General features: G+C 45.1%; 2 protein-coding genes across 2 annotated transcripts in view; one reads left to right on the top strand and one right to left on the bottom strand.

The window, feature by feature from the left end:
• bub3 (BUB3 mitotic checkpoint protein) overlaps positions 1-25171 on the top strand; it is a 347592-nt gene that overhangs the window by 45277 nt on the left and 277144 nt on the right. The window lies entirely within an intron of this gene.
• Positions 3351-24860, bottom strand: cpxm2 (carboxypeptidase X (M14 family), member 2). Its single transcript, XM_084040756.1, has 14 exons — positions 24231-24860; positions 22761-22862; positions 19351-19460; positions 17913-18052; positions 12677-12761; positions 11492-11642; positions 10729-10817; positions 9100-9223; positions 8436-8632; positions 7632-7811; positions 6624-6921; positions 6134-6273; positions 5953-6052; positions 3351-4203 (listed from the first exon to the last, which is right to left on the bottom strand). Exons 1-14 carry the CDS (start codon positions 24499-24501, stop codon positions 3947-3949), a joined length of 2244 nt encoding a protein of 747 aa, XP_083896882.1. The 5' UTR covers positions 24502-24860; the 3' UTR covers positions 3351-3946.

The raw sequence follows: 25171 nt of genomic DNA, 5'->3' as shown, positions 1-25171 counted from the left end.
AGCGTGCATGCCAGGCTTTTAATATAAGCACAACACACAGGCGCATATATCAACGGAGCTAATTATTATGCTATTGAGATAGAAATGATTTTTTTCTGCAGCTAAATGTGACCCATGTAGCGGCACTTAATCCAGAGCTGGACCAGCTGTGTGTGTGAGATGAGTTGCTGGGTGGAGTTGCTCGTTGCCTAAACCCAGAACCCCTGTTACATCTGCTACAGGGGGGGGGGGGGGTCGTATCCCTGGGCAGTCGTGTTGTCTCTCAAGTTTTATTTGCTCTTACTGGGCACACACTGCTGATCTGGCAACAGCAAATAATCATGCTTTTGCCAATAATTCATGAAGAATTGTTGCAGTTTCATCAAACACTTGGCAGGTTTCACAGAGCATGCAAATATTAATCTTGAGCATCTGTATCTTGTCAGACTTTTATTTTGAAATGTCATAATAGCTATCTCAACAACTATTGGATGCATTGCCATGAAATTTTTGTGAAAAATTCATGGTCCCCAGAGCATGAAGTCTAGTGACTTTGATCACCTTCCTACGTTGCCTCTAGCGCCACCATGAGGTCGACATTGGTGACTTTGTGTTCAGTGCTAATTGGGAGCAAAATCAAACCGTATTACGTCTAAACCTGAATAACCTCTTCCTCCCCAATCACCACCCCTCTCTCTCCGCTGATCTGCTTGTCGTCTTTGATGTCCGTCGAGCCGGCGGAGAGTCTAATCTTCCTCAGAGGCTCCGGAGCAGCGGAGGGCGGAGAGGTTAAGAGCTGGTTTACCAACGCCGCATGGCGACTCGCTCCTGTGATGTCCAGGCCGGCACTCTGAACACTTCAAAGGCTGGACCGACTTCTGAAGAAGCTTTTGGCCTTTCAACTGTTGGCAGGGTCAGCTGGTGCCTGTGTCTTCCCACACATCTGCACAGTATCACAGCTGCAGGCCACAGCGGCTCCACTGTACAACCGCCATCCCACCACGATCCACGCCCAGCCTAACTCACTGGGATGGTCTGCTGGCCATTAAGGGAGACGCTTGGACCTCAATTTGTCTTGTAAATTGTTATTATTAATGCACATTACCACTGATTAGTGGTCAAAGATACAGCAAGTAGGCCAAATAATGAAGATTAACTAGTTAATTGTAATGTACGCAAGCAATGTGAAACATCTGGTGTCTCTTTTTGAAAATAGTTGGCAACGCTTATTTTCCAAACATTTCTTTCTGCCAATTTGCATGCACATTTTCAATTTGCACATAAAACAATATCTGAGTGTAAAATGATCACAACATGTTTGTTTTTATGCTTGGCTGTGGTGGAAAAATGTGCTCTGCAAAAATCAGATTTAACCTCCCTCACATTAATACATGAAACAAATGAAATGTCATATTTATCTACAGTTTTCTTCTTCTTCTTCTTCACCATGGACGTGTTCTACTAGAGGTCATTGTGATGATGGATAAATGCAGATCTGAGTATTTGCTTGATTTGAGTGCTTTTTATTTATTTCTCAGCCACTATAGTATGATTGAAGTGTGCCTGGTGATTTGGTTTTGCCTGTCTGTCTGTCCTCCTCTCACACTCCACACCTGCTGTAATCAGCACACCTGCCACTCATCACGTCATCATCTCCTCACTACAAGACCGCCGCAGCCAGCAGCCAGCGCTGGCTGGAGCGTTGTGCCGTGTGGTTTGTTTGCACTCCAGCTCTAGTTCATCTCCTTACCTGCCCGACTTTAAGTTGAGTTATTATCTGCCTTCCTGCCTCATCACCCCTACAAGCCCGTCAGCCAGTTCCTCTGCTAAACTCTTGGATCAGAGCCCCCACTCCCAGCCCAACTCCTCTGCAAGACCCCTATTCCTTCTCCCCCCCCCTGCCAAGCCTTCAATAAACCTCTGTCTTCCTGACCAGCTGTCTCTTGAGTCTGCATTTGGGTTCAGACTTAACAGAAACAGTTAATTTGTCAGTCTGAAAAATGGCACTTTAGTCTCAGAATGTTTGGAAGAAATATAGTTTGTGAAACATTTTTACTTTTATGGCTATGAGTGAAAGAATTAGACATAATCTGTGAAGTTCATAGACTCAGAACCTGCTGCTGGTCCCACAGAAACCCACAGATGCATGAAACTCACAGTGGGGCGTCCCAGGTTGTGAACGGATTACGTCACCGTGCTGCTCATTCTTCTTCTTCTTCTATAGTGGTTTTCCGCCTGCTTCTCTCAATGAACACACCGTCGATTTTTGCTCAAAAGATGGCCAAAGTTAAGCATTGACCAATTGTGATCTCTATCTTTTCATGCAGTGTTATAAGACATTTGGAAAGGTAGTTTCATCAGTTCATAACCGGACCCTCATAACAGAGATGAAACTTTGTGTTTGAGGCATGCACCCTTTTTTTATGAGACACTCCACTGTCTGTATGGCATATAGATTACATAGTCACTGATTATGGCGCAGTGCTTCCAAAGACACGGTGCTATTAACACGCTCTGATATGTCCTTTCCTCTCCAGTGCTCTGGGAGGATGACAGGTGTGCGATCCTCTGCTCAATAACCTTTTGGGAGAGGAGATAAGAGGTTGAGGTCTTCCTATAATTGCATGTTGGCCAGAGAGGATGAAGGCTACACAGCGTTGTTGTCAGAATAAGCCAGTGATTCGTAAAAAAGCCCCAGCAGAGCTCCGATAATTAGAGCCTTTCCACCCCGACACTCCCAAGATACCATTTCACCACCGCGGAATGAGAGGATGCTTAAAATTAGAGCCATAACAGAATGGAATGAAAGTTTATCTTCCATTAGGGATGTTCAAACAAGCAGGAGCGAATGTAAAATGAGAGTTTATTTTAATATTAATCATAACAACATTAAATCATCTGCTTTGACTTCATCAATTGGTTGCAACCTTGCTTTATTTCCTGGTGATTTTACTGTGGAATATCATGTAAAATCGTAAAGGAGGGAACAACAAAATTGTATTTTGGGCTACAGACCTACTCTAGATGTTTCTTGAATTTGACATTAAATGTATTTTAGTCTTATCAATTTCATTTTAATTTGATATAATATTTGTAGTTTGGCCATTAAAACATATTTTTAATTTGTTATGGAAACTTTATTCTCCTTATTTACATTTTTTTTCGCCAAACATCAACATTTTACATTTTTTAAATGCTGTACAAATAAAAAATATTTTCTATTATTTGTTAAAAATTCTAGAATCATAGAATAATACTTTTTGATTGATTGATTGATTGATTGATTGATTGATTGATTGATTGATTGATTGATTGATTGATGATTGATTGATTGATTGATGAGTGTGCATGAAGCAAATCAACAATGCAGATTTGTGCAAACATAGTCTTTATTTAATAAATTGACAAAAGCTGGTGTATAAAAATACAAAATGACACACAAAAGGGTCACTGAGTCCATGAGCCTTCTTTAAAGGACCAAACATTGTGGAAATAAAAGTGCAGGTAATGAAGCTTTTTTGCAATGGTTTACATAACTGTGTTACATAAGTTAATAAGTATGTACATAATGACAGTCATGGCCATTCCTCACAGTGGTTAAAAATAGATGCAAAGACAGATTCCTCATGTGTAACTTATATTTATATTTTCCTTTATTTAAAAAAATATGTTTTAATGTGATTATAGTCTGTCAGTATTTTGAGTTGATGTCACATGGACCGATGGTAGCTGTCTTAATAATAATATAATAACATTAACTGCAAAAGACAACAGTGAACAGAGAGAGAGAGAGAGCTTATGTCTGGGGAGGAAACAAAAAAACAAAAAAACAAACATCCCATTTAAATTAATCCACATTTTCGATCTTGAAACATTAATTCTACAGAGAGTAATCTCCCCGATGGAGGCTGTCGACTCCAGTTTGATCGGAGCAGATGTTTGCTGTTAATTCCCTCTCGTGCAGTCATTATGTTCCCAGGCGTCTTTCTCTGGACCTGCGAGCTTGCAGCTGCCTGACCGGCAATCTGATTGGCTGCTTGTTGAACTTTTCCATGATTTCCTTGATTCGGGACAGATTCGTGCGGCCGATGACGAAGTTGCAGGTGGTGGCGCCCATCGCGTAGCCCACCTCGCACTTCTTACTGCTGAGGCTGTAGCCTTCGGCCCTAGCCGACACTCTGTACTCTCCGGGGTTTAGCAGGCGCCAGTAGTCGCCATCGGAGGCTGAAAACACACAAAACACCCAGAAAAGTAGTATTTTTGCACTTGTAAATGTGCATATCATGTTTTGCTTAAACTAGAAGGGTGCATTCTGATCTCCACTAGGTGTGCTGCAATCACTGTTGCTATAGTGTGTGACTGAATGAATACAACCCACAATCAGCTAAATCGTAAAGCCTGTGAGGCCCCTAGTGGCCACAACGAGTAGTGAGTGAGGAGTCAGAAGGAAGTCAATGGCGGTATGAAACAGGCAATAAAAGTTTTTCTGGGAAATTGCGAGTCACCACAACCACAAGAGGCCCTTAAGCATGCATCCATGACAGGGAACCCAAAATATAATGCAGTTTGCTGCAGCAGAATGCGAGATTAGCCGCGGACGGACACGGGGGTCCACAATCACTCTCTCACAAGCGATCGCATGATTCTCCTGGTAGCTCCAGATAACTAACCCCTTCAGTGTGTGAGTTTTTCCCTTCAAGTTAAATCACAACAAGCGTAACGGTTACAGTTACACATTATTTATGCGGCAGCAGCAATATGCAAATCTTGTCCTAGAAAGCTGAAAGAGCCTGCTAAGCAGCGGCAAAAAAAAAAGCAAGCCTTCATCTGAAGCCTGAAATAAAAACGTTGGAGAGTTCTACATTGCAAAGGGAGGTGTTCTATATTCCTATTTAGATTTCCGCTGTGTCATTTTCTTGGTCTCTCTCTACTGAATCCCTATATGAGACCTGGGAAATACGAGAACGCTCATGGTGTTTTCAGCCTTTGACACTCTCACAAAAAAAATAACAGCGTTGCTTCCGAACACCCAACTGACACGCCTCAACAAAACAATGAGAAAACTCAAATATGTCTGTCTCTTCTGCTGACAGTCTACAATCGATCCAAACACATGGACATCTGTGCTCACATAGTTCACATTCATATGGCAGAAGGGAATCTAGTTATTTCCCAGAATGCTTCAATATAAAATGCTAATAATCTAATGCTGAGGGGGGAAAAAAACATCTTTCTGCTATGGATGTGCATGAGTTGCATCCAGACTGTCTCTTTCCGGCCTCAAAGTGAGTACGGCTCATACGTCCAGATGGCAAAAACAACTGCTCTGTTTTCTGAAGGCTCAAACAGTTCAAAAACAAATTTAAAAAAAGGTATGATTTTTCAAAATAAATAGCCTGAAATCTTTCCTGACTGCAACTGAGCGGTTTCTAAAAGGAAACTGTGACTTCTACTTAATTTCAGGAATAAAAAAAATGGCTAATGTCCTTTTAGACATTTAATTTCACGCTCTTGGCACAAAAGTACTTTGGCTTTGAATGCTGCATTTTCTTTCTTTTCAGGCATCAGCTGAGATTGCCTCGAGGACGCACAATCGATAGTCGGATTCGGAGCGGGAGGCCCTCGACGACGCTGGCTACGACTGCGAATTGAATCAGACTCCAACCGGCTCCAGCTGCTTTTGTTTACGCCGTTGATCCACATGTTACGTCGGAATACCGACTTACTGTAAGAGTGACTCATTCCTGGGGAATAATGTGAAGAGACAGTCGCCCTGAGGTGGCTTCTGTTTCTGCTGCTTTGATTACAAATGCTAGGCTCGCTAGCATAACATTCTAGAGATGACGGGAGAGAAGACATCCACGTGGAAACAGACGATGATGACGTTTGTTTTTGGTTTTGTTTGCTTTCCCAAATGAACCATTAATAGCTTTAATCCTACATGAGAATATGAAGGGAAACGTGATGTTGTACCTGTGCGAATGTCGTGGCTGATGCCCTCCACAGAGATGATGGCGTTGGCTATTCCGTGACCTTGCAGGTCCCTCACCACACCTTTGATCCCACGATGCACCTGCACGTCAAACGTTGACTTCAGTCAGTGTCTTTTACACGATGATATGCATATTTACTGCATATTTGACCATATGAATACCTGCTCCATGAAGACGAGAAGAGACTCGCGATTGTTCTCCCACTCCTCAGGCAGTTCGCTCTCATGAGGGAATTTGTCACAACCCACATACATCGAAAACTCAAAGCAGTTGGTGTGCAAATAGCTGAAATCATTCATACCTGCCAAGAAAGAGAAAGATATCTGCAGGCCGGCATCAACGAAGGTCAGCGTTTTGGCCGTGTTATTGCTTAGAAGTCGTGCTGTTAATTAAGAGTGGAATGGTTGGGGTTTTTTTTGCCTTTCTCTGTCTGTTTTGTTTGCCTTCTGAATTCTTACATGATGCTTCAAGCCAAAACCCCCGGAGGCTTTGAAACAGCCAAAGGGGGGTTTTGGCAGTGAATATGCAGATGTGCCTGTGTGCTAAACAAAGCTGCAGCTCAGAGGATCAGAGCTGAGCGGAGAAATCCTGCATAACACAGTGGTTAGGATCAGTGGAAATAAAAACACCCAGGCAGCTATGGACACTAACTGCCAGCCGCAGTGTGCCAGGACGCTCCGTTGATGGTGCCGTCTTCCTTGGCGAAGTCCTCCGTGTGGCACACCCTCCGGTTGGCGGCAGTCATCAGGCGGTGGGTGGACGCGTAGGAGAAGGCCAGCCAGCGGAAGACGTGGTCGTCCGGCGTCGGGGTCAGCTCCCTGGCCACCCCTTGGGAGCGGGTTTTGTCGTAGGGGAAGGTCACCACCAGCTCCCCTCCCTGGATGTTACCTCCCAGCACAAAGGGCATCTTCTCCATCCATGCTATCAGAGCCCGTGTCTCCACGGCAACCTACAGCGGGGACACAGGAGCGAGGGAGCGGGGAGGGGTAATGCAATTTGTGCAATCATCTCAGCACTGTGATTGCTAAATTAACTCCCTCACTGAAAACAATTTCACTGCGGTGCGCTCTCAAGAGGGACTGATAAAGCTGTTCACACGTTCTCCCCCGTGCTGTAAACTAATTTCACTAATACTTATTCCGAAAAGTGAACACGCTGCCGCCCGGACTCATAATTAAAACCGGCCGTCCTATCTCCCCGAGCACCGGCTGGGAACGGACAGTGAGGTGAAGGGGGTTGCTTTATCCCAGCCTTCCTGAGCACGGAGCAGCTATTCTGGAGGGTTTTCGTTTGTGTGTGACTCACTCGCGGCGTCAAAACACTGGCGAGGATGAGGTTTTTTAATAGCTTCGCCGGGGTCTATTTTAGCTCACAGCCTCTTCCGTCACAAATAGATAATACGTCCGCTGCTCCCAAAATAGACGGCGCCGGTATGCCCACGAGGCCGCTTTAACCTTTTCAAGAGGCGGATGCTCTTTACAGAGTTTTTTTTTTTTAAACCAGAGGAGGTGCAGGACAAAGACAAGGAGTCTTTAAGTTGTCACCTGTGAGTGAAGTCAGTGGAAGCCGAATGGCAGTCGCATTATTCAAGATGAAGCGTCTGAAAATTGCCTCCTCTATAAGGATGCTGATGAATACGTTTAAAAATAGCACACTCACTGAGGCGTTTTTGGACAGGTACCACTCTGGGATGGGCACTTGGTGGTTGAACATTTTGCGAGGGATCCACTTCTTGGCCTCGGCTTCCCACAGTATGGAGTTAAGGTCGGGGAAGTTGTGGTGGATGTCTATTCCGTCGTTGCTCCATCGACCCAGAGACCAGCCGTTGAGCTCTGAACCCTGGGCAAGAGCACAAAGGAGAGGGGGGGTCAGGGGAAACGATAGTTATTAGTGGTAACAGGAGTTAGGTTGTCGTCACACTTTTGCCTCCCTGCCATCACAGCAGAGATGAAGAGTGGGGCATTTAAACTAGTAACCCTTACTAATTGAACTTAGTATCAGAGCAAAAATTTCCAAAAATGTGGCCTCATGAAACTGCCATGAGAAAATCTGATTGTTTTACTACTTTATTATTCTTACTTATTATATTTTGGGGTTTATTTGTCTTGTTTTATGGTTTTGAGTATATCTTGTTTGTTGATTTCTCTTAACATGATGTCTTTAACGATGCCTAACAAGCCAAACACTGTCATGCATGCTTTTTGCCCTCCCCTACTTGCCTTTTTTGCAGCATTTGTTTTTGAAATATTGTGCCTTTAATCTTGCAGGCGTGCAGCTGATTTAAAACCTCACCAAACAACAATGTGCTTCAGTCGTATTTTTTATTTTTATATATCCCAGCAGACCATCCAAATCCATTCTCTGGGATGCACATGTGCTCTTGGCGGGAGGAGTCTTCACGTCTGTTTTCACGGCAGGCCAGCGTGTGATGCGAGGTCACTAATGGCCGTCTTGCGGACCTACCACTTCAAAGGCTTTGTCGTACCCGTCGGGGTTGACGGACGGCAGCAGATGGATCCTGGTCTCCTTCACCAGGCGGTGTATCCGCTGGTTGCCGGACAGATACTCCAGACACATGAACTGCATCAGCAGGAGGAGCAGCTCTCGTCCCAGCACCTCGTTACCATGGGAACCGGCCGTGTAACGAAATTCCGGTTCACCTGGTCAACAGGTTCATGGAGAGGGAGAGATGGGAGGAGGGGAGGGGATTAAATGTGCAATCTCACTGCAACTACACGTACACGACACAGAGGGAAACATTCTGAGGAACACAGCGTGGCGTCTCCGATGCTGTACGTTATTATAGTGAGTGAGTGAATCAGTGAGTGAATGAGCGTGCACCTCTACGTCTGTCCACAGTGTTTGGCTAACAGCTAACAGCTAAAGTTACTACACAGACTGCTGAATGCATCGTTGCCGCTCAGCTGTGCCTTTTTATTGGGCGACCTCAGATTTATGAGTTTATTATTGTTAAAAAAACAGATTTGAAGCCTCAATAAACACAATCTGCATCGATTAATTGTGCAAGAGGAAGTGAAAAACATACGGGGTGAGACAATCGTGGTTTGTGTTGATTCCATCATGCAAACCTGTTGCATTAAAGCACATCTGACTTTAATATACTCACCCAGTTCGTGCTCCCCCGGGTTGTCAGAAATCTCGATGGCATACAGCTTGAGGCCACTGTGGCTCTTTCCTATGTTATAGATGCGGGTGATGTTGGGGCACATTTCATTCACCACCTTCATAAGCTGTGAAAAACAGTAAAGAAGCTTTAGAAGGCGTATCAAATCCATGTTTTTGTATTTAACTGTTGGACATTTATATAGTTATATTAAATGTTACATAGAAACAGTAAAGATGGGAAACCTTGTTTTCAGGTTGTATAAGAAGAAGATAATCCTTTACTTTTACTACAGTTATGAATATAGGAATTTTACTTATCATTATCCTAAATTATCATTTAGGAGAAGGCAAAATGTCACATATTTCCTTGCACCAATCAGGATTTAGCAATCTTTGAAACAGAATCTCATGACAGTTTGGTGAGTTGTTTACTACCAATCAAACTCTGAATAAATAATACCTCAAGATGTTAGATTTTATATAAAGTTATCCTTTTTTTGTGGTATTTCTACTTTAAATGACATGTATCCCCCAAAAGAATACAAAATAGTCGCCATGTTAATAGTCAAAAACAATATCACTAGAGCTGTGTCACAGAGCATATTTAATAACACTCTAGCAGTGCAAAAGCAGGCAATTATGAGGACAGCGTTCGTGGAGAAGCTGATTAAAATAGCAACAAGTAATCATTTATCCATGTGGGCACGAGCTGAAAAAAAGACTAACAAGCGTTGAAGAAACCTGAGTGTATTTGCATCACGTCCGATACGCTCCGAATTTCAAATTTAGCACCTTTTAAACTAATGTTATCATTGAAGATAAGCTGGGATGTGCCGGTGAGGTAATACACCATCTCCCTCTTTGAAGAGAATGTGGAAAATGTTCTTTCATTTTCAACCGTCCACGCTCTGACAATATCAGCATCCCCGAGGCTCCTGAAGTACAATCGGTCGTGATCTAACGAAAAGGACTGTCCTTGAGCAATATCGGAGTCATCTTTTCACTGTACTTTTATTTGAGGAGCCGCAACCGTTTCCACTTTGAGGTTCTGGCACATTTAAACTACCGTAGATCAGGGCTGGATAAGAGAAAAGAGAGAAAATAGTCCTTTCGCTTTGCGGAGGTCTATATCAGCCTCAAAGGTACAGAAAGATAAAAATGGATTCATTTTGATATCCAAGGCCGTCACACCGGATCACAAGAAGAAATAAAAAAAAGCTTTAGCCATACGTTGGGAGCATTTATTGGAGTCTCAACGTGACAGCAGTCGGGGACACCTGTAGTCGACTGTTTTGGCACCGAGGAGCTTCCACATTACAGACGACTGCAATTTCACGGCACTTGTAGCTCGGCGACCACTCAGTCACAGCGTGAGCAGTGACAAATCCAGCTGTCCTCCTCCTCAGAACAAACAGGCTACTGTTCATGACAACTATATATGAATAAGTAATGCCACAACCCAGGAGACGCATTTCCATTACCGTCGCACACTTTGTTCCCTCGCTAAAGGACACGCCTCGTCTGCCATTGGCTCACACTCACACTCACACAAGATGTTTTGTTGCTCCGTCTTTAAATAGGCAGGCGGCTGCTATCAGTTTGCTCTCTGTTTTCTCTCTCTGTGACTCACCTGCCTCATTTCTTTGTAGCTGTGGTGTCTGAAGTCCAAGTCGTCTGTTGTTATAACCTCGTTGCGTCGGTGGTAATAATTATTTGGATCTGTTGGGAGTCAGAAAACACGTACAAAGGAGGTGGATGAGTTATATAGGAAAAGTCGTGCCAGGTGTGTCGAGGCTATAAATGTCTTTTTCCTCCACTTCAGGTTACAAAGTTACATCTTATCCAATTTCATCGTGCTCCCGGCAGTCGACGGTTAGAAATGAATATCAACAGCGACCTGTCTTCCCGGGAACAATGTCCTAGTTACCGTGGGTGATCTTGGCAGACAATGTTCCTGTGAAAATTGTCTCAAATCCCCAAATCCAAAAGTATCTGCATGGCGAGGTACCAGTAGGGGTTAAGTGGGGTTTGTGTTTAGGATGAATGCTCAATTTAACTCGAGTACAAATGGTGATCCAAGTTAATTAAAAAGGTCTACTTTTTTAAATTGTTCTCATGACTGCAGGCTTTCCGTAACCAGAACCAAAGTTATTATCATTATACTCTTCTTCTATCATTATTAGCACGTACATGCAGGTTGATGAACACTCGAAAGACTATTTTGTTGACGTTTCTGTCAAGTTTGAATGAAGGTAGAGCACATTAATTGCATGTTTTGTAATAATTGGCCAATGTAGTTCTGTCTGACTGAATTAAATCCTGTATCACCCTGATATTTCTACCTTCCAGTGGCAGGAATCATTCACGTGTCCGCTTTTATACAAACCCGTCACCTGGCATGGGACAGCCAAGGATCTCCACTCTCATGCAGATGCTGCCGCTGTGAAACCAAGAGCGAGGGTTGACTCGGATGTACCGGCCGACCACCGGCGCTGGGAAGATGTTCTGGACCGGGATCTCCTTTTCCCTGTTGCCAATGAAGATCTACTGAGGCAAACACATTCCTCCAGTTGTATTCATTAGTGCATTTGCCATCGGACAAAAATGACCCAAATATTGCTTAGAATGTCATCCATTGTTAAAGGACGGGACACACAGTAGAGGTTATGTTGTTTTCCTCTTACCTATAGTGCTATTTATCAATCGAGATTCTTTGAATAGTCCAATCACATTCGAGACAATCCCTTTTACTGCCGTCAACTCACACCAAAACAATCTAGATTGATAAATAGCCCTGCAGGTAAGAGGGAAAAGAAGTATTTTCCTCAGAGAAGCTTTTGGTAATAGTTAGATCATGCACATGGACAATGAAAAAAATGCTGTTTCTTTAAAAAAAAAAGAGAGAAAAAAAGATGTCTCCATGCACCTGTAGAATGTGATTAAACCTTGCTACCGCTGGGATTCCATTGTAAATTCTAACACCCGCTGCTATAGTTCCTCTCTTCACCTTTTGCCATTTTGCAAGACAAATAGTACGGTTTGGCATTTGGCACGAAAGGTGTGTGAGTGGGCGAGCGGCGCGCTTGTAGCTGGTAATTACCGTAGGGGGAATTATCTCCCACATCTGTGACATCAGCAGCCAAGGGGGGGAGTGTACAATTACATTCAAAATGTCATTAGCTGGGATATGAACCACAGCAGGGAGTAACGAGGATGTTTTTTTTTTCATTTTCGTAAAAGAAAAAATAGGATGTCATCTGCATTTTCACTCATAATAGGATTATTACTATTGTTGTTATTTTGCTGCTTCAGTTTTTTGACAATAAAATCCTTTATTTGGTTTCTCAAAGTCATCGAGTGCTGATACACAACGATGAGGCAGGATGAGCCTCCCATCTGCTTGAGGGTCATCAGTGTTTTCTACCGCCTCCCAGCTTATTAAGCTTGGAAATAAGCAGAGATCTAAATCTCCCGCTGTAATTGCTCTCGGGCAAAGAATTCATTTCCAATCGTGTTCTCGTCTAAGACTCCTTAGCTGGAGTCTTAATGCTCGGGCGGGAGACAGGATTGTTACTCACCAAGTCCTCCGAGCCGTTCCTCAGCGTTGTCCAGGTGTGGCTGTCGTTGCTCACCATGACCTTGTACGAGGTCACCCAATCACTCCTGTTAGAGTGAAGGAGAAGAGAAATGCCACCATCAGGCTTGATGCAAATGAGGTGAGTGTGAGGTAGTTCGCTCAGCACACACCCAGACTTAATTCTCACAGGGTGGAGGTCTAAAAATACCACAATGGGAGAGGAAGGCACAGGTTTTTTGACTCTGAAGCCTGCTGTTGCTTAACGTTTTGGGAATATGAGCTAAATGGTAGGTTGTGGTGCAGATGATTTTTATGTTAACTTGGCAAGAGTTTTTGGTTCTGAACTCCAGGAAGCTTTGGCTCGCTGATCAGACCGGATTCATCTTCTTTTACAAAGCCAATCAGACAGGCTGGCGGTGATTTAGGGGTCTAGGATCAGGGACCATTTTCCAAAAGGTCTTACCATTCATCCATCCATCCATCCATTATCTTCCGCTTATCCGGGACCGGGTCGCGGGGGCAGCTGCCTGAGCAAGGACGCCCAGACTTCCCTCTCCCCAGACACTTCCCCCAGCTCCTCCGGGAGGACCCCAAGGCGTTCCCAGGCCAGCCGGGTGACATAGTCACTCCAGCGTGTCCTGGGTCTTCCTCGGGGTCTCCTCCCGGTGGGGCATGCCTGGAACACCTCCCGAGGGAGGCGTCCAGGGGGCATCCGATGCAGATGCCCGAGCCACCTCAACTGGCTCCTCTCGATGTGGAGGAGCAGCGGCTCTACTCCGAGCTCCCCCCGTGTGACGGAGCTCCTCACCCTATCTCTAAGTGAGCGCCCCGCCACCCTGCGGAGGAAGCTCATTTCGGCCGCTTGTATCCGGGATCTTATTCTTTCGGTCATGACCCAAAGTTCATGACCATAGGTGAGGGTAGGAACGTAGATTGACCGGTAAACCGAGAGCTTCGCCTTTCGGCTCAGCTCTCTCTTTACCACGACGGACCGATACAGCGACCGCATTACTGCAGCCGCTGCACCGATCCGCCTGTCAATCTCACGCTCCATCCTTCCCTCACTCGTGAACAAGACCCCAAGATACTTAAACTCCTCCACTTGAGGCAGGAACTCCCCCCCGACCTGGAGGGAGCAAGCCACCTTTTTCCGGTCGAGAACCATGGCCTCAGATTTGGAGGTGCTAATCCTCATCCCGGCTGCTTCACACTCGGCTGCAAACCGCCCCAGGACATGCTGGAGGTCCTGGCTCGAAGGAGCCAACAAGACCACATCGTCCGCAAAAAGCAGGGATGAAATCCAGTGGCTCCCGAACCAGATCCCCTCCGGCCCACGGCTGCGCCTAGAAATCCTGTCCATAAAAATAATGAACAGGACCGGTGACAAAGGGCAGCCCTGCCGGAGTCCAACATGCACCTGGAACAGGTCTGACTTACTGCCGGCAATGCGAACCAAGCTCCTGCCCCGGTCATACAGGGACCGAACAGCCCTTAGCAGAGGGCCCCCGACCCCGTACTCCCGAAGTACCTCCCACAGAATATCACGAGGGACACGGTCGAATGCCTTCTCCAAGTCCACAAAACACATGTGGACTGGTTGGGCAAACTCCCATGAACCCTCGAGCACCCTGCGGAGGGTATAGAGCTGGTCCAGTGTTCCACGGCCAGGACGAAAACCGCATTGTTCCTCCTGAATCCGAGGTTCGACTATCGGCCGAATTCTCCTCTCCAGCACCCTGGAATAGACTTTCCCGGGGAGGCTGAGAAGTGTGATCCCCCGATAGTTGGAACACACCCTCCGGTCCCCCTTTTTGAATAGAGGGACCACCACCCCGGTCTGCCAGTCCAGAGGTACTGTCCCCGACCGCCACGCGATGTTGCAGAGACGTGTCAACCAAGACAGCCCCACAACATCCAGAGACTTGAGGTACTCAGGGCGGATCTCATCCACCCCCGGTGCCTTGCCACCGGGGAGCTTCTTAACTACCTCGGTGACTTCAGCCCGGGTAATGGGTGGATGAGCCTCTGAGTCTCCAGCCTCTGCTTCCCCAATGGGAGACGTGACAGTGGGGTTGAGGAGATCCTCGAAGTATTCCTTCCACCGCCCGACGATATCCCCAGTCGAAGTCAGCAGCTCCCCACCTCCACCGTAAACAGTGTTGGTGGAGGGCTGCTTCCCCTTCCTAAGGCGCCGGATGGTTTGCCAGAATTTCCTCGAGGCTGACCGATAGTCCTCCTCCATGGCCTCCCCGAACTCTTCCCAGACCCGAACCTTTGCTTCAGCGACCGTCCGTGCTGCAGCACGCTTGGCCTGCCGGTACCCGTCAGCTGCCTCGGGAGTCCCCCGAGCCAACCAGGCTCGGTAGGACTCCTTCTTCAGCTTGACAGCATCCCTTACTTCCGGTGTCCACCACCGGGTTCGGGGATTGCCGCCACGACAGGCACCGGAGACCTTACGGCCACAGCTTCGAACAGCCGCGTCAACAATGGAAGCAGAGAACAAGGTCCATTCGGACTCAATGTCCCCAGCCTCCCTCGTGATCTGGTCAAAGCTCTCCCGGAGGTGGGAGTTGAAGACCTCCCTGACAGAGGGTTCCACCAGACGTTCCCAGCAGACCCTCACAACGCGTTTAGGTCTGCCAAGTCTGTCCAGCTTCCTCCCCTGCCAGCGGATCCAACTCACCACCAGGTGGTGATCAGTTGACAGCTCAGCCCCTCTCTTCACCCGAGTGTCCAAAACATACGGCCGGAGGTCAGATGACACAACCACGAAGTCGATCATTGACCTCCGGCCTAGGGTGTCCTGGTGCCATGTGCACTGATGGACACCCTTATGTTTGAACATGGTGTTCGTTATGGACAAACCGTGTCCAGCACAGAAGTCCAATAACAGAACCCCACTCGGGTCTTACCATTCCTTACCCATATTTGAGCATTTTTTTGCAACCTCTTGGGAATTAATTCTACAATTAAGCAGCATTTTACAGGCTGATTCTAGTAATAGAAACATTTATTAAATTGTCAATTGAATAAATCAAATGTGAAAATGTTTAATATCCTGGCTATGGCCTTGGCAACAATATTACAGACAAAAAAAAAAGAAGTAAATGCAAAATGAATGATCATTGTGATGTATTACAAAAGTTTATATAAATGTTCATAATAAGTGGAGATAAATGGCTGCCTGGAACTAAAAGTATATAAGAGCTGAGGATGAAAAACTTGCAAACACACTGATTTTTCCCCTTTAAAAGTGTCTGAGGTGGACCAGAAAGAGGAGATACGTCAAAATAATACAATTTCTGTACGTCTCTCTGCAATAACACTTCGCGATTTAATGTTCCATCATGCCAGACGGAGCTCTACAGCAGTGTGAGCAGTATGCAGGTTGACAGTGACTCCGCAGCTTCTGGATAAAGACATCAGCGCTGAGCTCGTCCGGCCCCGGCAAGAATTCCCAGTTCTGCTTATTAAAGCGCTCTCTCAGACAGAAGTCCCTGAGCCGAGAACGCAGACAGTTACATGCCCTACAGAGCTAATTGCGGGAGAAATTCTGTCTGCAGGCTGGCGTGCCGGCCTTGAAGGAAAATTACAAACACATCCTGATAAAGTATCTCCCAGTGCTCTCGACTACACAGCAGTTTTCAGAAGCCTGTGCTCGCCCTTTCCAATTAAGAAGTATAAAGGCCAAAAGTTGTCAAATACTATTAGAGAGCAAAAACTGAAGTACAGTAGCCAGATGGAAGGGGGGAAATGTGAAGGCAGTTGTTGGTTTTCTTGGGACCCTTGTTAATGTAAATACAGCTTAAGTTGCTCTCTTTATTGTTGCCATAAATATGATCATTAAAAGGTGCTGGGCTTATTATTAACTAGATTGGTGCTGCTTTTTATACTTTATAAGCTCCATGTATGAAAATGCTACCCCAAGGCCATAAACAACATGAAATTTAGGCCACAAGCCCATACAGTGAGGGTCTGTATTGTTCCATAATGGACATTATTATTGGTGTTATTTAAAACAGACAAACTATAATGTCTTAAAAAAACACCAAGGTAACAAACACGTACTTTTAGGGTGAAATTTTAGAGTAAATATTTTTTTTAAAAAGCTTGCACACTCCAAAAAATAAAAAAGACCCTGCAGACTTATGCACTAATGAGCTGAGGCAGTGGGAAGTTAGATCAGGCCCGTCGTCTTTTTTTTTCTAAGTTGCTATGGAGACTTTATGGTACTATAATTCATATCTTAATGAGCTTCAGAGACACAATTGGCAGCTCAGCAGACGCATCCCGTGTCTGTGAACACTCACTGTAAATGCAATTTTAATATGCAGTTTAAAATATAATCCCCACTTGTTATATCGCACGCAGTAAAACTCTTTTTTTCCCCTCCTGTGTGTTATTTTTACAATATAGTGACCTTTTAACGGAGATGAAAGAACGAGGCTGTACTCCAATCAATCAAACTCATAAATCTTTAATCCCACAGTGAAGGGATGAGAAAAGACTTGTGAAAAAAGGGCAAAACGACAGTGAAGGTTCAGCGCTCCGACATGTGGACGGAATTGAAAACGCTTGTTTTGTTTATGTTTGTGAAGTCATATTTTCCACTTGGGTTTTTACGGGAAAAATCAGTCATTTCCAGTTCTGGAACATTTTTTTTTTTCTGTCCGTCTGCTTCCAGTTTTCATTTCCCGAAGTTATTTTTGAAAGCCGTGCCATATGTGATAAACCTTTTTGGCGTTTTAATGTGTTTGGATTTTTATTAGCCATGCGAGCGACAGCCACCAATTTACAGGTTGACATTTGTTTTGAGTAAAATATCAAACTATTGGATCAATTGCTGTGAAATTTTGTTGTTTGCTGCCCGTAACTGATAACAAAGATGATTAAAAAACCCTTGGACAAAAAATAGTGATGAAGCAATGCAGGCTATTAAAGCAAAACACATTTCATGGATGAATGATATCATATCTATTTTCCATCTTTTCCTGATAATATATCTTTCTTTTATCCCTTTCTTACATGGATAATAGGGATTCATATTTAATGTGGCGGATTATCAAATCACATGAGAGGTTTCCTTTCTTTTTCTACAGAAAAATGATTCTGTTTATCAGATATAACCAGGATTTAAGGCAATTTCCAGAACTGGCACAAAATCCATCCCCCGCGATGACAGTTAGCTTCCTTATCTTCGACCATCTGCAGCTCTGTCTGCGGGGTTTCCTACTCACGACCAGAGGGAGCTTCTGCCTTGTGTGATGACCCCCGTGAACTTTGTCAGCCTCCTGGCGTCCACCTCGAACCACTGCAGCGGGTCATCTCTGCCAGCGCACCAAGCCCCGTCATAGAGGTCATCTTCATAAAGGCCGGCCTGCAGGTCACAAACAAAGCTTGCTTTTGTTACATATATAAATGTGACTGTGGAGACGGTGAAGCTTGCACAAGTCAACAAGGCTGAGATGTTTCGATCAAGGAGAGAATACGATTTCTAACATGAACTGTGAACTTTATATAACAGTTCCAGGCTACAGATATTATATTTAAATGTGGTGAACGAGGGCAAAACAAAACCAGTGAGGTGGAAATGAATGCAGCATCCATCCGTCACACCGTGTAGAATGATGGAACGTGAGGACGCGAGCTGAAAATGTAAAACTAATTAGAATGAATAAAAACGCTACTCTCTGCAAGATCCAGCACTGAACCAGCTGACAGTGTGTGTGTGTGTGTGTGTGTGTGTGTGTGTGTGTGTGTGTGTGTGTGTGCGTGTGTGTGTGCGTGTGTGTGCTGACAGGTCACAATGTTCTTCTTCTTTATCCAAATGTTAATATGACGATGAAACACTGCACTGTACATGTTGTACCCTCTGTCTTTGTCACCTTTTCTTTTCTCACCTCTTAAATGCGTTAAAGGTACAGTACGTAAGTTAACCTTTGGAATTGGGGCGAAAAGTAGTGGGTGTTCGGTTTAGAATTTAAATTGTTCGTGTTTTACTGTGTCTGTATGCAACTCCCAGAAAAGTTGAATTCATGACAAAACAGTTGGAATCTAAACAAACTGTAGCAGCTACAAAAGTGGGAAATAAACCCAAGCTCACTGGCCACAGGCCCGATTCAACACGCAACATCTGCTTTCCATTGTTTCTCCTGATTTAAAGATAATTTTTCTGGGCACTATCTGTGCACCTCTCTGTTCCCTGACTGGTCCTCACACACACACACACACACACACACACACACACACACGCACACACACACCAAACAACAAATCCATTGTTTTGTTGCTTTACTGCCACATAATGTCTGGACGTCTTGTGTTTCGGCGCCTGCAGAAGGTGAGGCAGACAGTTCACATGCTCGTATCCTCAAAGCACAGCTCCCACTAACAGGAAGTACCTCCTCTCCCCCAGAACGCCAGTTCTTTTTTGTTTGGTTTGGGGTTGCGCCCTTGCTTTCATGGCATTTTAATTTCTCTGTTGAATTAGCTCTGGAGTATTAAAAAATGCTATCCATTTTTAATTTATCGCGGCCGACATCTTTCCAGGGAGCTGGAATATGAAAAAGATGCTATCTCTGGATCTTATTTCCTTTGTTGAGCTGCTTTGTGGGGGGGAAAAAAGAAAAGGTGACAGGGTGTGATGCGAGCCCCAACATTTCTGGTTACGCTTACCTGGATGTTGAGGCGACCTCTGTGCGCTCCGAGGCCGTAGCGTTTCGTAGTTGAAGCGTGAAGCTGGAAATCATCAATCTTCAGCGTCTCCAGTCCCATGGGAGGGCATTCTGGGTAACGAGAATGACAAATTGGCCTGTGATGGGGATGTTATGCATTGCGTGTTTTCTGCAGCTCCTGACTCAGCGGTAATGAGCAATTTAGACTTTTTACAATGAGCTCAAATGTGAGAAGATAACAAGCAGTCAACAACACACACGTCGGGAACAATGAATAGTTTCATTTTGCTAACGTGAAATTCTCAAATTAAAGCAGAAGTTGTTATCGGTGTTGATGTTTCTCTTTTTTCTGCCTCCGAACCAAACAGTTCATTTGCATCAAACGTCTCACACTTCTGTCTGTAAAAAAACCTGGAAAATCACAATAGAGAAGGTGAGTCGAGTTTAGCAGCGCGTCAGTCACGGGTGATTAATGACTGCACGATATGAACGTTTCCTATTTTGTAATTTTGCAATGCTTGCCTATCACAGCCATCTAATTGCACCCCTGAATACATGATTAAAGTTTTTAAATGACAAGAGCAATAACGTGAAAGGGAGACAATGTAGAAGAAGAAGAAGAAGAAGAAGAAGAAGAAGAAGAAGAAGAAGAAGAAGAAGAAGAAGAAGCTTTAAAAAATCAGATCGATTCCCGTAAAGCAACCTAATAATGTCGCTTTGTTTCCCTCCCTGCCTAGTAAACCCATGCCCTTCCTCTATAACACAGGTATTCTGTCTGTTTTTTGTTGTCTCCAGGCCCAAACTGTAATCCCAATGATGTCACTCACACCTCATTTGAGTTATTTGGGTTATTTTCTCAGGCTCGGCTCTCTGGGCTTGTTCCCACTTCACAGTCACATGTTCATTACTGGAGTAGATGATCATATATATACTTTACTTTGAAGGTATCTTCTCCCATAGTTCATATCTCTCAGAGAACGGCAATTAGCAGTCATCGATATGACTAATCATCTTGCAATTAACTCCCCGAGTAAGGCAATTATCCAGGAACGCCCACCGATGCCACGGCGGTGACTTGGCAGGCGTGCAGCAGTCTTCAAAGCCCTCACGCCTTTATTTTAGAAAACACCCTCCAAGAGGAAAGGCTGCACATCACTTAAGAATGTTTTCATTTACTGCTGGAGGGAGTTTGCAGTTTATCTGAGCAAATGCCTGTGTTTAAGTGATTGCAGAAACCGAGTCGCTGTTCACCAAATGGAGCTCTTTGTGTGAGATTGGCTCATCCTTTACATGGGTTTCAACCAGCAGATGACCAAACGGGGCAGATCAAAGGTGGATGTGAACTCCTCGCTGCCCAAGGTCTCTTTGGGGTCAGATCAAGCTGTTCGCAGCCTTCGACCCCCAGATCACAGCGATATATTTCAGAAGGAGAATTTCCGTCTGTTATTGCATGCAGCACATGTTGCACACGTTGCTGTCGTGCAGCCAGGACTCCCTTTTGCGAATGAACACCCAGAAGAAGAAGGTATTTCTTCGGGGCTTTCACAGGATGCGCGCATGTGATTTTGGACACACTCTGCAGTAAAGTATATGCAGCATTTGATCCATAAAGGAAGCTGGCGTTGCATCGTTCCAGCAGCCTGAGACACTGAAAAACCGTCAATCACATGAACCGGGATTAAAGCCAGAAGAGAAAAAAAAGATCGCCATCCAAAATCCACACATGAGATAATTTATGTTTGATGCATAAAAAGCAAATTAATTCCTGCTGTTAAACTGTAGCTTATTAGAAAGCTAGCAGTGAGCGTAATATTCAAAGTAACTCGATGTAGAAATCTTAACCCCTACTTGTATTCCTCTACTTTAAAAGCTCCTGGAATCACACATACTGCGAGACTACAGGGTTCCTGAAAGGAGCCAAGATATATCAGGGACACCCCGGCCCTCGAAGAAACCCAAAGGATCAAGGTTAGCGGGGCAAAATGGCTGCCTGCCATGCTGCAAAGCCCTAAATCATTATCACCATCTGAATGCAATCTTCCCCCAGGAGGACCCACACAGGAACACACAGCATCTGGCCTCCACAGTAATGTGTATTGGGAGAGACGATGAAGGACTCATACGTTGCTGTTTAGGCCACTTGCTGAATTCCGGTGGGGGGGAAAGTTCGTATTAAACTACTTCAGATGTATGATTTATTCACAGTACATTTTAAACTGATTTCAAACAGACCAACAGAAGTGGTGTCCTGTAAAGAGTACACTTAAACAATTCAAAAATGAAAGTCTCGCTTTAAAATAAAGCATCATCATCTCAACCCACGCTATAATTGTACTTTTCAGCAGCACAGACTCTGCACATGTCCGATCATCTTGTCTCAACACATGTCTGGGATATCTTATGGGAATAATCAATGAGCAGCTGAAACATCCGCTGAACGAAAGTTTCAAAAGCCTCGCTGGATCTCAGACTTCCTTTTTAATGAATTCCCTATTGTTGTGGTATGTGTGGATGTGGCAGTCGCTGAGGTTCTTCTGCACCGTCATCAATGGATGCATAATGAAGCATTTCGAGGCTAAACGATCTCCAAAGCCGAGTAGCAGCATAGAAAGTGTATCATTTCTTTACTCTTTTACATAAATCAGCTGCTACCAGGAGACGCCGACACAAATTTGGAAAAGAGCTCGCTGTTGAGTCACTGTTCAGTCGTGAAAACATGATTTTGGGGAGCCTGAGCCTTCTTAATGCCAGACGTGTCTGGAGTTCCCATTTTCCAACATGCATGAATATCCAACTTTCTGCTCCCGTTCGCGAAAAATGGCACCCTTTCCGTCTGTCTCGGCAGGTTATCCCGTGATAGCTTCAACATAAACACATCAATTCACAAATGGCAACCGCAGCCTCTCAAAACCTTCCAAAATGATTAAATACAGCTTCCCGTCATGCCACAAATGTGTAAGTAAAGTTTAATAAGGGTGAATATCGCCACCTTCGGAGTTGTGGAAAGTCTGAGGTCAAACCACGTGGGTTTTGCCCCGGATCACGCTCTCAGTGGAGCGAGTTTCATCTGTCATCTGACGTGACAGTGAAGCTATCTTGGCTTCGGTGTAGAAAATACATTGTGCTGCATGGAAACCAAACAATTTGCTTCATCGGCAAAGGAGACATCCATGCCTCCGTGGCTCGACTCCACTTCTGAGAGCATCGTCTTAAATTGCCAGACTTTTCCTTTCAGGGAAAATATGCTCTCTGAAAAAATAATATTTGTCATCTCTGAGAGTTTCTTTTATTCCATCCCAACAGCTCCCGCGAAAGCAGAGAAGCAATCGATGCACGTGGGAGGGAAGAGGAATTATTATGGGATCGTGAATTTCCCATGACAAGCGAGAGTGTCTTCGGGTGATCACTCACCTTCTTTTATCGGGTTGTACTGTCCGTCTCCCTCTGTGATGGCGTTTGGTGTTTTCGGGGCTCCCTTCTTGTTCTTCTCTGCCTTTTTGTTGGCTGATTTCACTGAGATGGGAAAGATATGACATTAATGCAGGAACAGAAATACAACTTCGACATGGATGGATTTTAAAACATTCAAATCCAGATCAGAATATGTAAGATATTTAATACCAGGTAGAAGATAACTTCAAATCAGTTATGATAAGAGTCAGGACGTGATAACAATCCTCTCTGAAACTCTTTATCCTCATCTCACGAGGATAGGTTAAATCCCCGACGATGCTCCAGGTTGCATAATGTGGTTCAGTGTAATGGATGTAGAAGTCTCTGAGATGGGTTCACTTCTTCTTGATTCAAATAAACACATTTGCATTTGTGCAACGCATTCAAATATCACAACACAAAATAATGGAAAAACCCAATTTGGAGATAGGCTTGTTATACTGTGTACCCTGGAAATTATTTATTATGAATCCATTCATTCTGTTGAATCATTTCGCTTGAAAGTCCGTATTGATGGGCCTTTAAAAGTAACAGTTTCCCTTGTTAATGTGATGCAATGTGACGGAGATAAAACAAACAACTCTTCAGTGACCTCTTCATATTTCACTGTTCTCCAGTCCCACCTGCAGCAGGTATCCCTGCTGAGACACGTGAAGCCGGATGCCTGAACCATGAGGTCACTGTCGACGCAGCTGGTCTAAATTATCCGCCACCAATCCACTCCGAAAGCCCGTTCGCGCCTGCGACCGTCCTCCAATCACCTGGCAGGGATCTCAAAACATACCTACGAACCTGCTACTGCATGTGCTGGGAGTCCCGTGCCGAGAGCTTGGAGCTGTGCATTTCTACGTGGGCTATAACGGGAGAGCGCGGCTTTTTGGGGGGGAAAAAAAACGTGGATATCACATGCGTGTCACATGTAATGCGGTCCTGACCTCGGCCGCGGGCGAGGCCGTTAAATCTGCCGTCATGCAGTAACACGGCTCTGATCTATGTTTGTTATTGTCTCTGCACGTCCGTCGCCGTGTGAATTGAATTCAGCTGCTCCTCTGAAGTCTGCTGCACGGTCGGCGAGAAAACATGACCTCTAAATCAATACTGACCTGCGACGTCCAACGCTGACCTTTCAGCTCTACTACAAAATCCACTTTAGGAGCATCAGCCATTTAAAAAGAAGGCACGGAAGCAGGTGTTAGTATTTTTTTTAATAAAATTTGAGTTTTACTGTTTAATTCCAAGGTATATCCTTATTATTTCTATACATTCAATTATAAAATATTATTAAAAAAGCTCAAAATACAAGCCATACCCTGTAATCTAATGGCAACACTGACTCAAAACTTTATAAAAAACATGATTCTGGGAAAGTACTTCTACTAAAAGCAACTTTTTCAAGTTGTCCATCTGAAGATGTGGCCGTTCTTTTACCTGATTTTGCATCGCCTGTTGTTTTATCCGTCTGCCTGCCGCCTCCTGCCTTCCCCTTGGGCACTTTCTTACTTTGGCCGGGGTGCTCACGCCTCTCAGGTGTGGAGGCCACGGGCTTCTCCAGCACTTGGACCTGGTTGTACTGCTCTCTGGTCAGCAGCTCCTGCATGTAGTAGTCCTCGTCCTCCATGCCATGGCTGAGGTCTGCAAGCCCAACGAGGAGCGCCAGCAGAGCCAGGGGTGTCAGGAGGCTGAGGCGCTGTCTAGTCATGACCCCGGGGGGATTATCTCCAGCTGTGAGTCCCGATGGCGTCTCCAGAGGAGCCTGCTGCTGCTGCCGGGCTGCGTCCCATCAACTGCTACCCCTTTTTCTCTCCCTTCCCCACTCCGACGAGGAGAGTTCACAAAGTTCTCAGAGCGCTCCAAGTCACTGACGAAAGCAGCGGAGCCAGAGGGTCCATGGACGCCTTTGGTCTGGGGGAAAAAATGCAGTGAGGGAGGGAGAAGCAGAGAGAGCCGGAGACGAGGGAGAGGAGAGGGAAGAGGCAGGGAGACGGGCGGCACAGTTCTCTCCTTTTAGATGCTGGCAGGTGACTCAAAAGAGAAGATTCAAACAAGTCCAGGCTGCTGATTCATTGTCGGAGTCATTTTATTGGTGTGGGTAGAAGTTAAATAGGGATAGAAACCTCTATGGGTAACATAGATTGACACACTGAGGATCTGCTTTCATCTCCCATCTCCTCCCACTCTGTCTGGGGCCGGCTTTAACCAGAGGAACGATCCTTCTTTCCTGTGGGGGGAATCGACTAGGGGGCTTAAACTGCTCTTAACCAGTTTGCAATTCTGTGTTGTGTTGAAGCAGAAGGCGAGTTTCCTGATCCACGCAAAAAGGGGGGGTTTGTGTTTGAAGTCCCGAACCGGCACAGAATGTGCATTTCCTA

This window comes from Eutrigla gurnardus (genome assembly GCF_963514095.1).
Source record: "Eutrigla gurnardus genome assembly, chromosome: 22".
NCBI classification, from domain to species: domain Eukaryota; kingdom Metazoa; phylum Chordata; class Actinopteri; order Perciformes; family Triglidae; genus Eutrigla; species Eutrigla gurnardus.
Note: the sequence above shows the minus strand (reverse complement) of the source record. Positions and strands in the feature narration are given on the sequence as shown.

What these genes read in the sequence shown, in the direction of transcription:
- cpxm2 (XM_084040756.1), bottom strand. Translation starts at nt 24,501, where the DNA reads ATGACTAGACAGCGCCTCAGCCTCCTGACACCCCTGGCTCTGCTGGCG. An exon ending in GGAACGGCTCGGAGGACTTG is followed by an intron (nt 11,643 to 12,676) that starts GTGAGTAACAAT and finishes TTGCCTCAGTAG; the next exon opens with ATCTTCATTGGCAACAGGGA. An exon ending in ACCTGTCCAAAAACGCCTCA is followed by an intron (nt 6,922 to 7,631) that starts GTGAGTGTGCTA and finishes TCCCCGCTGTAG; the next exon opens with GTTGCCGTGGAGACACGGGC.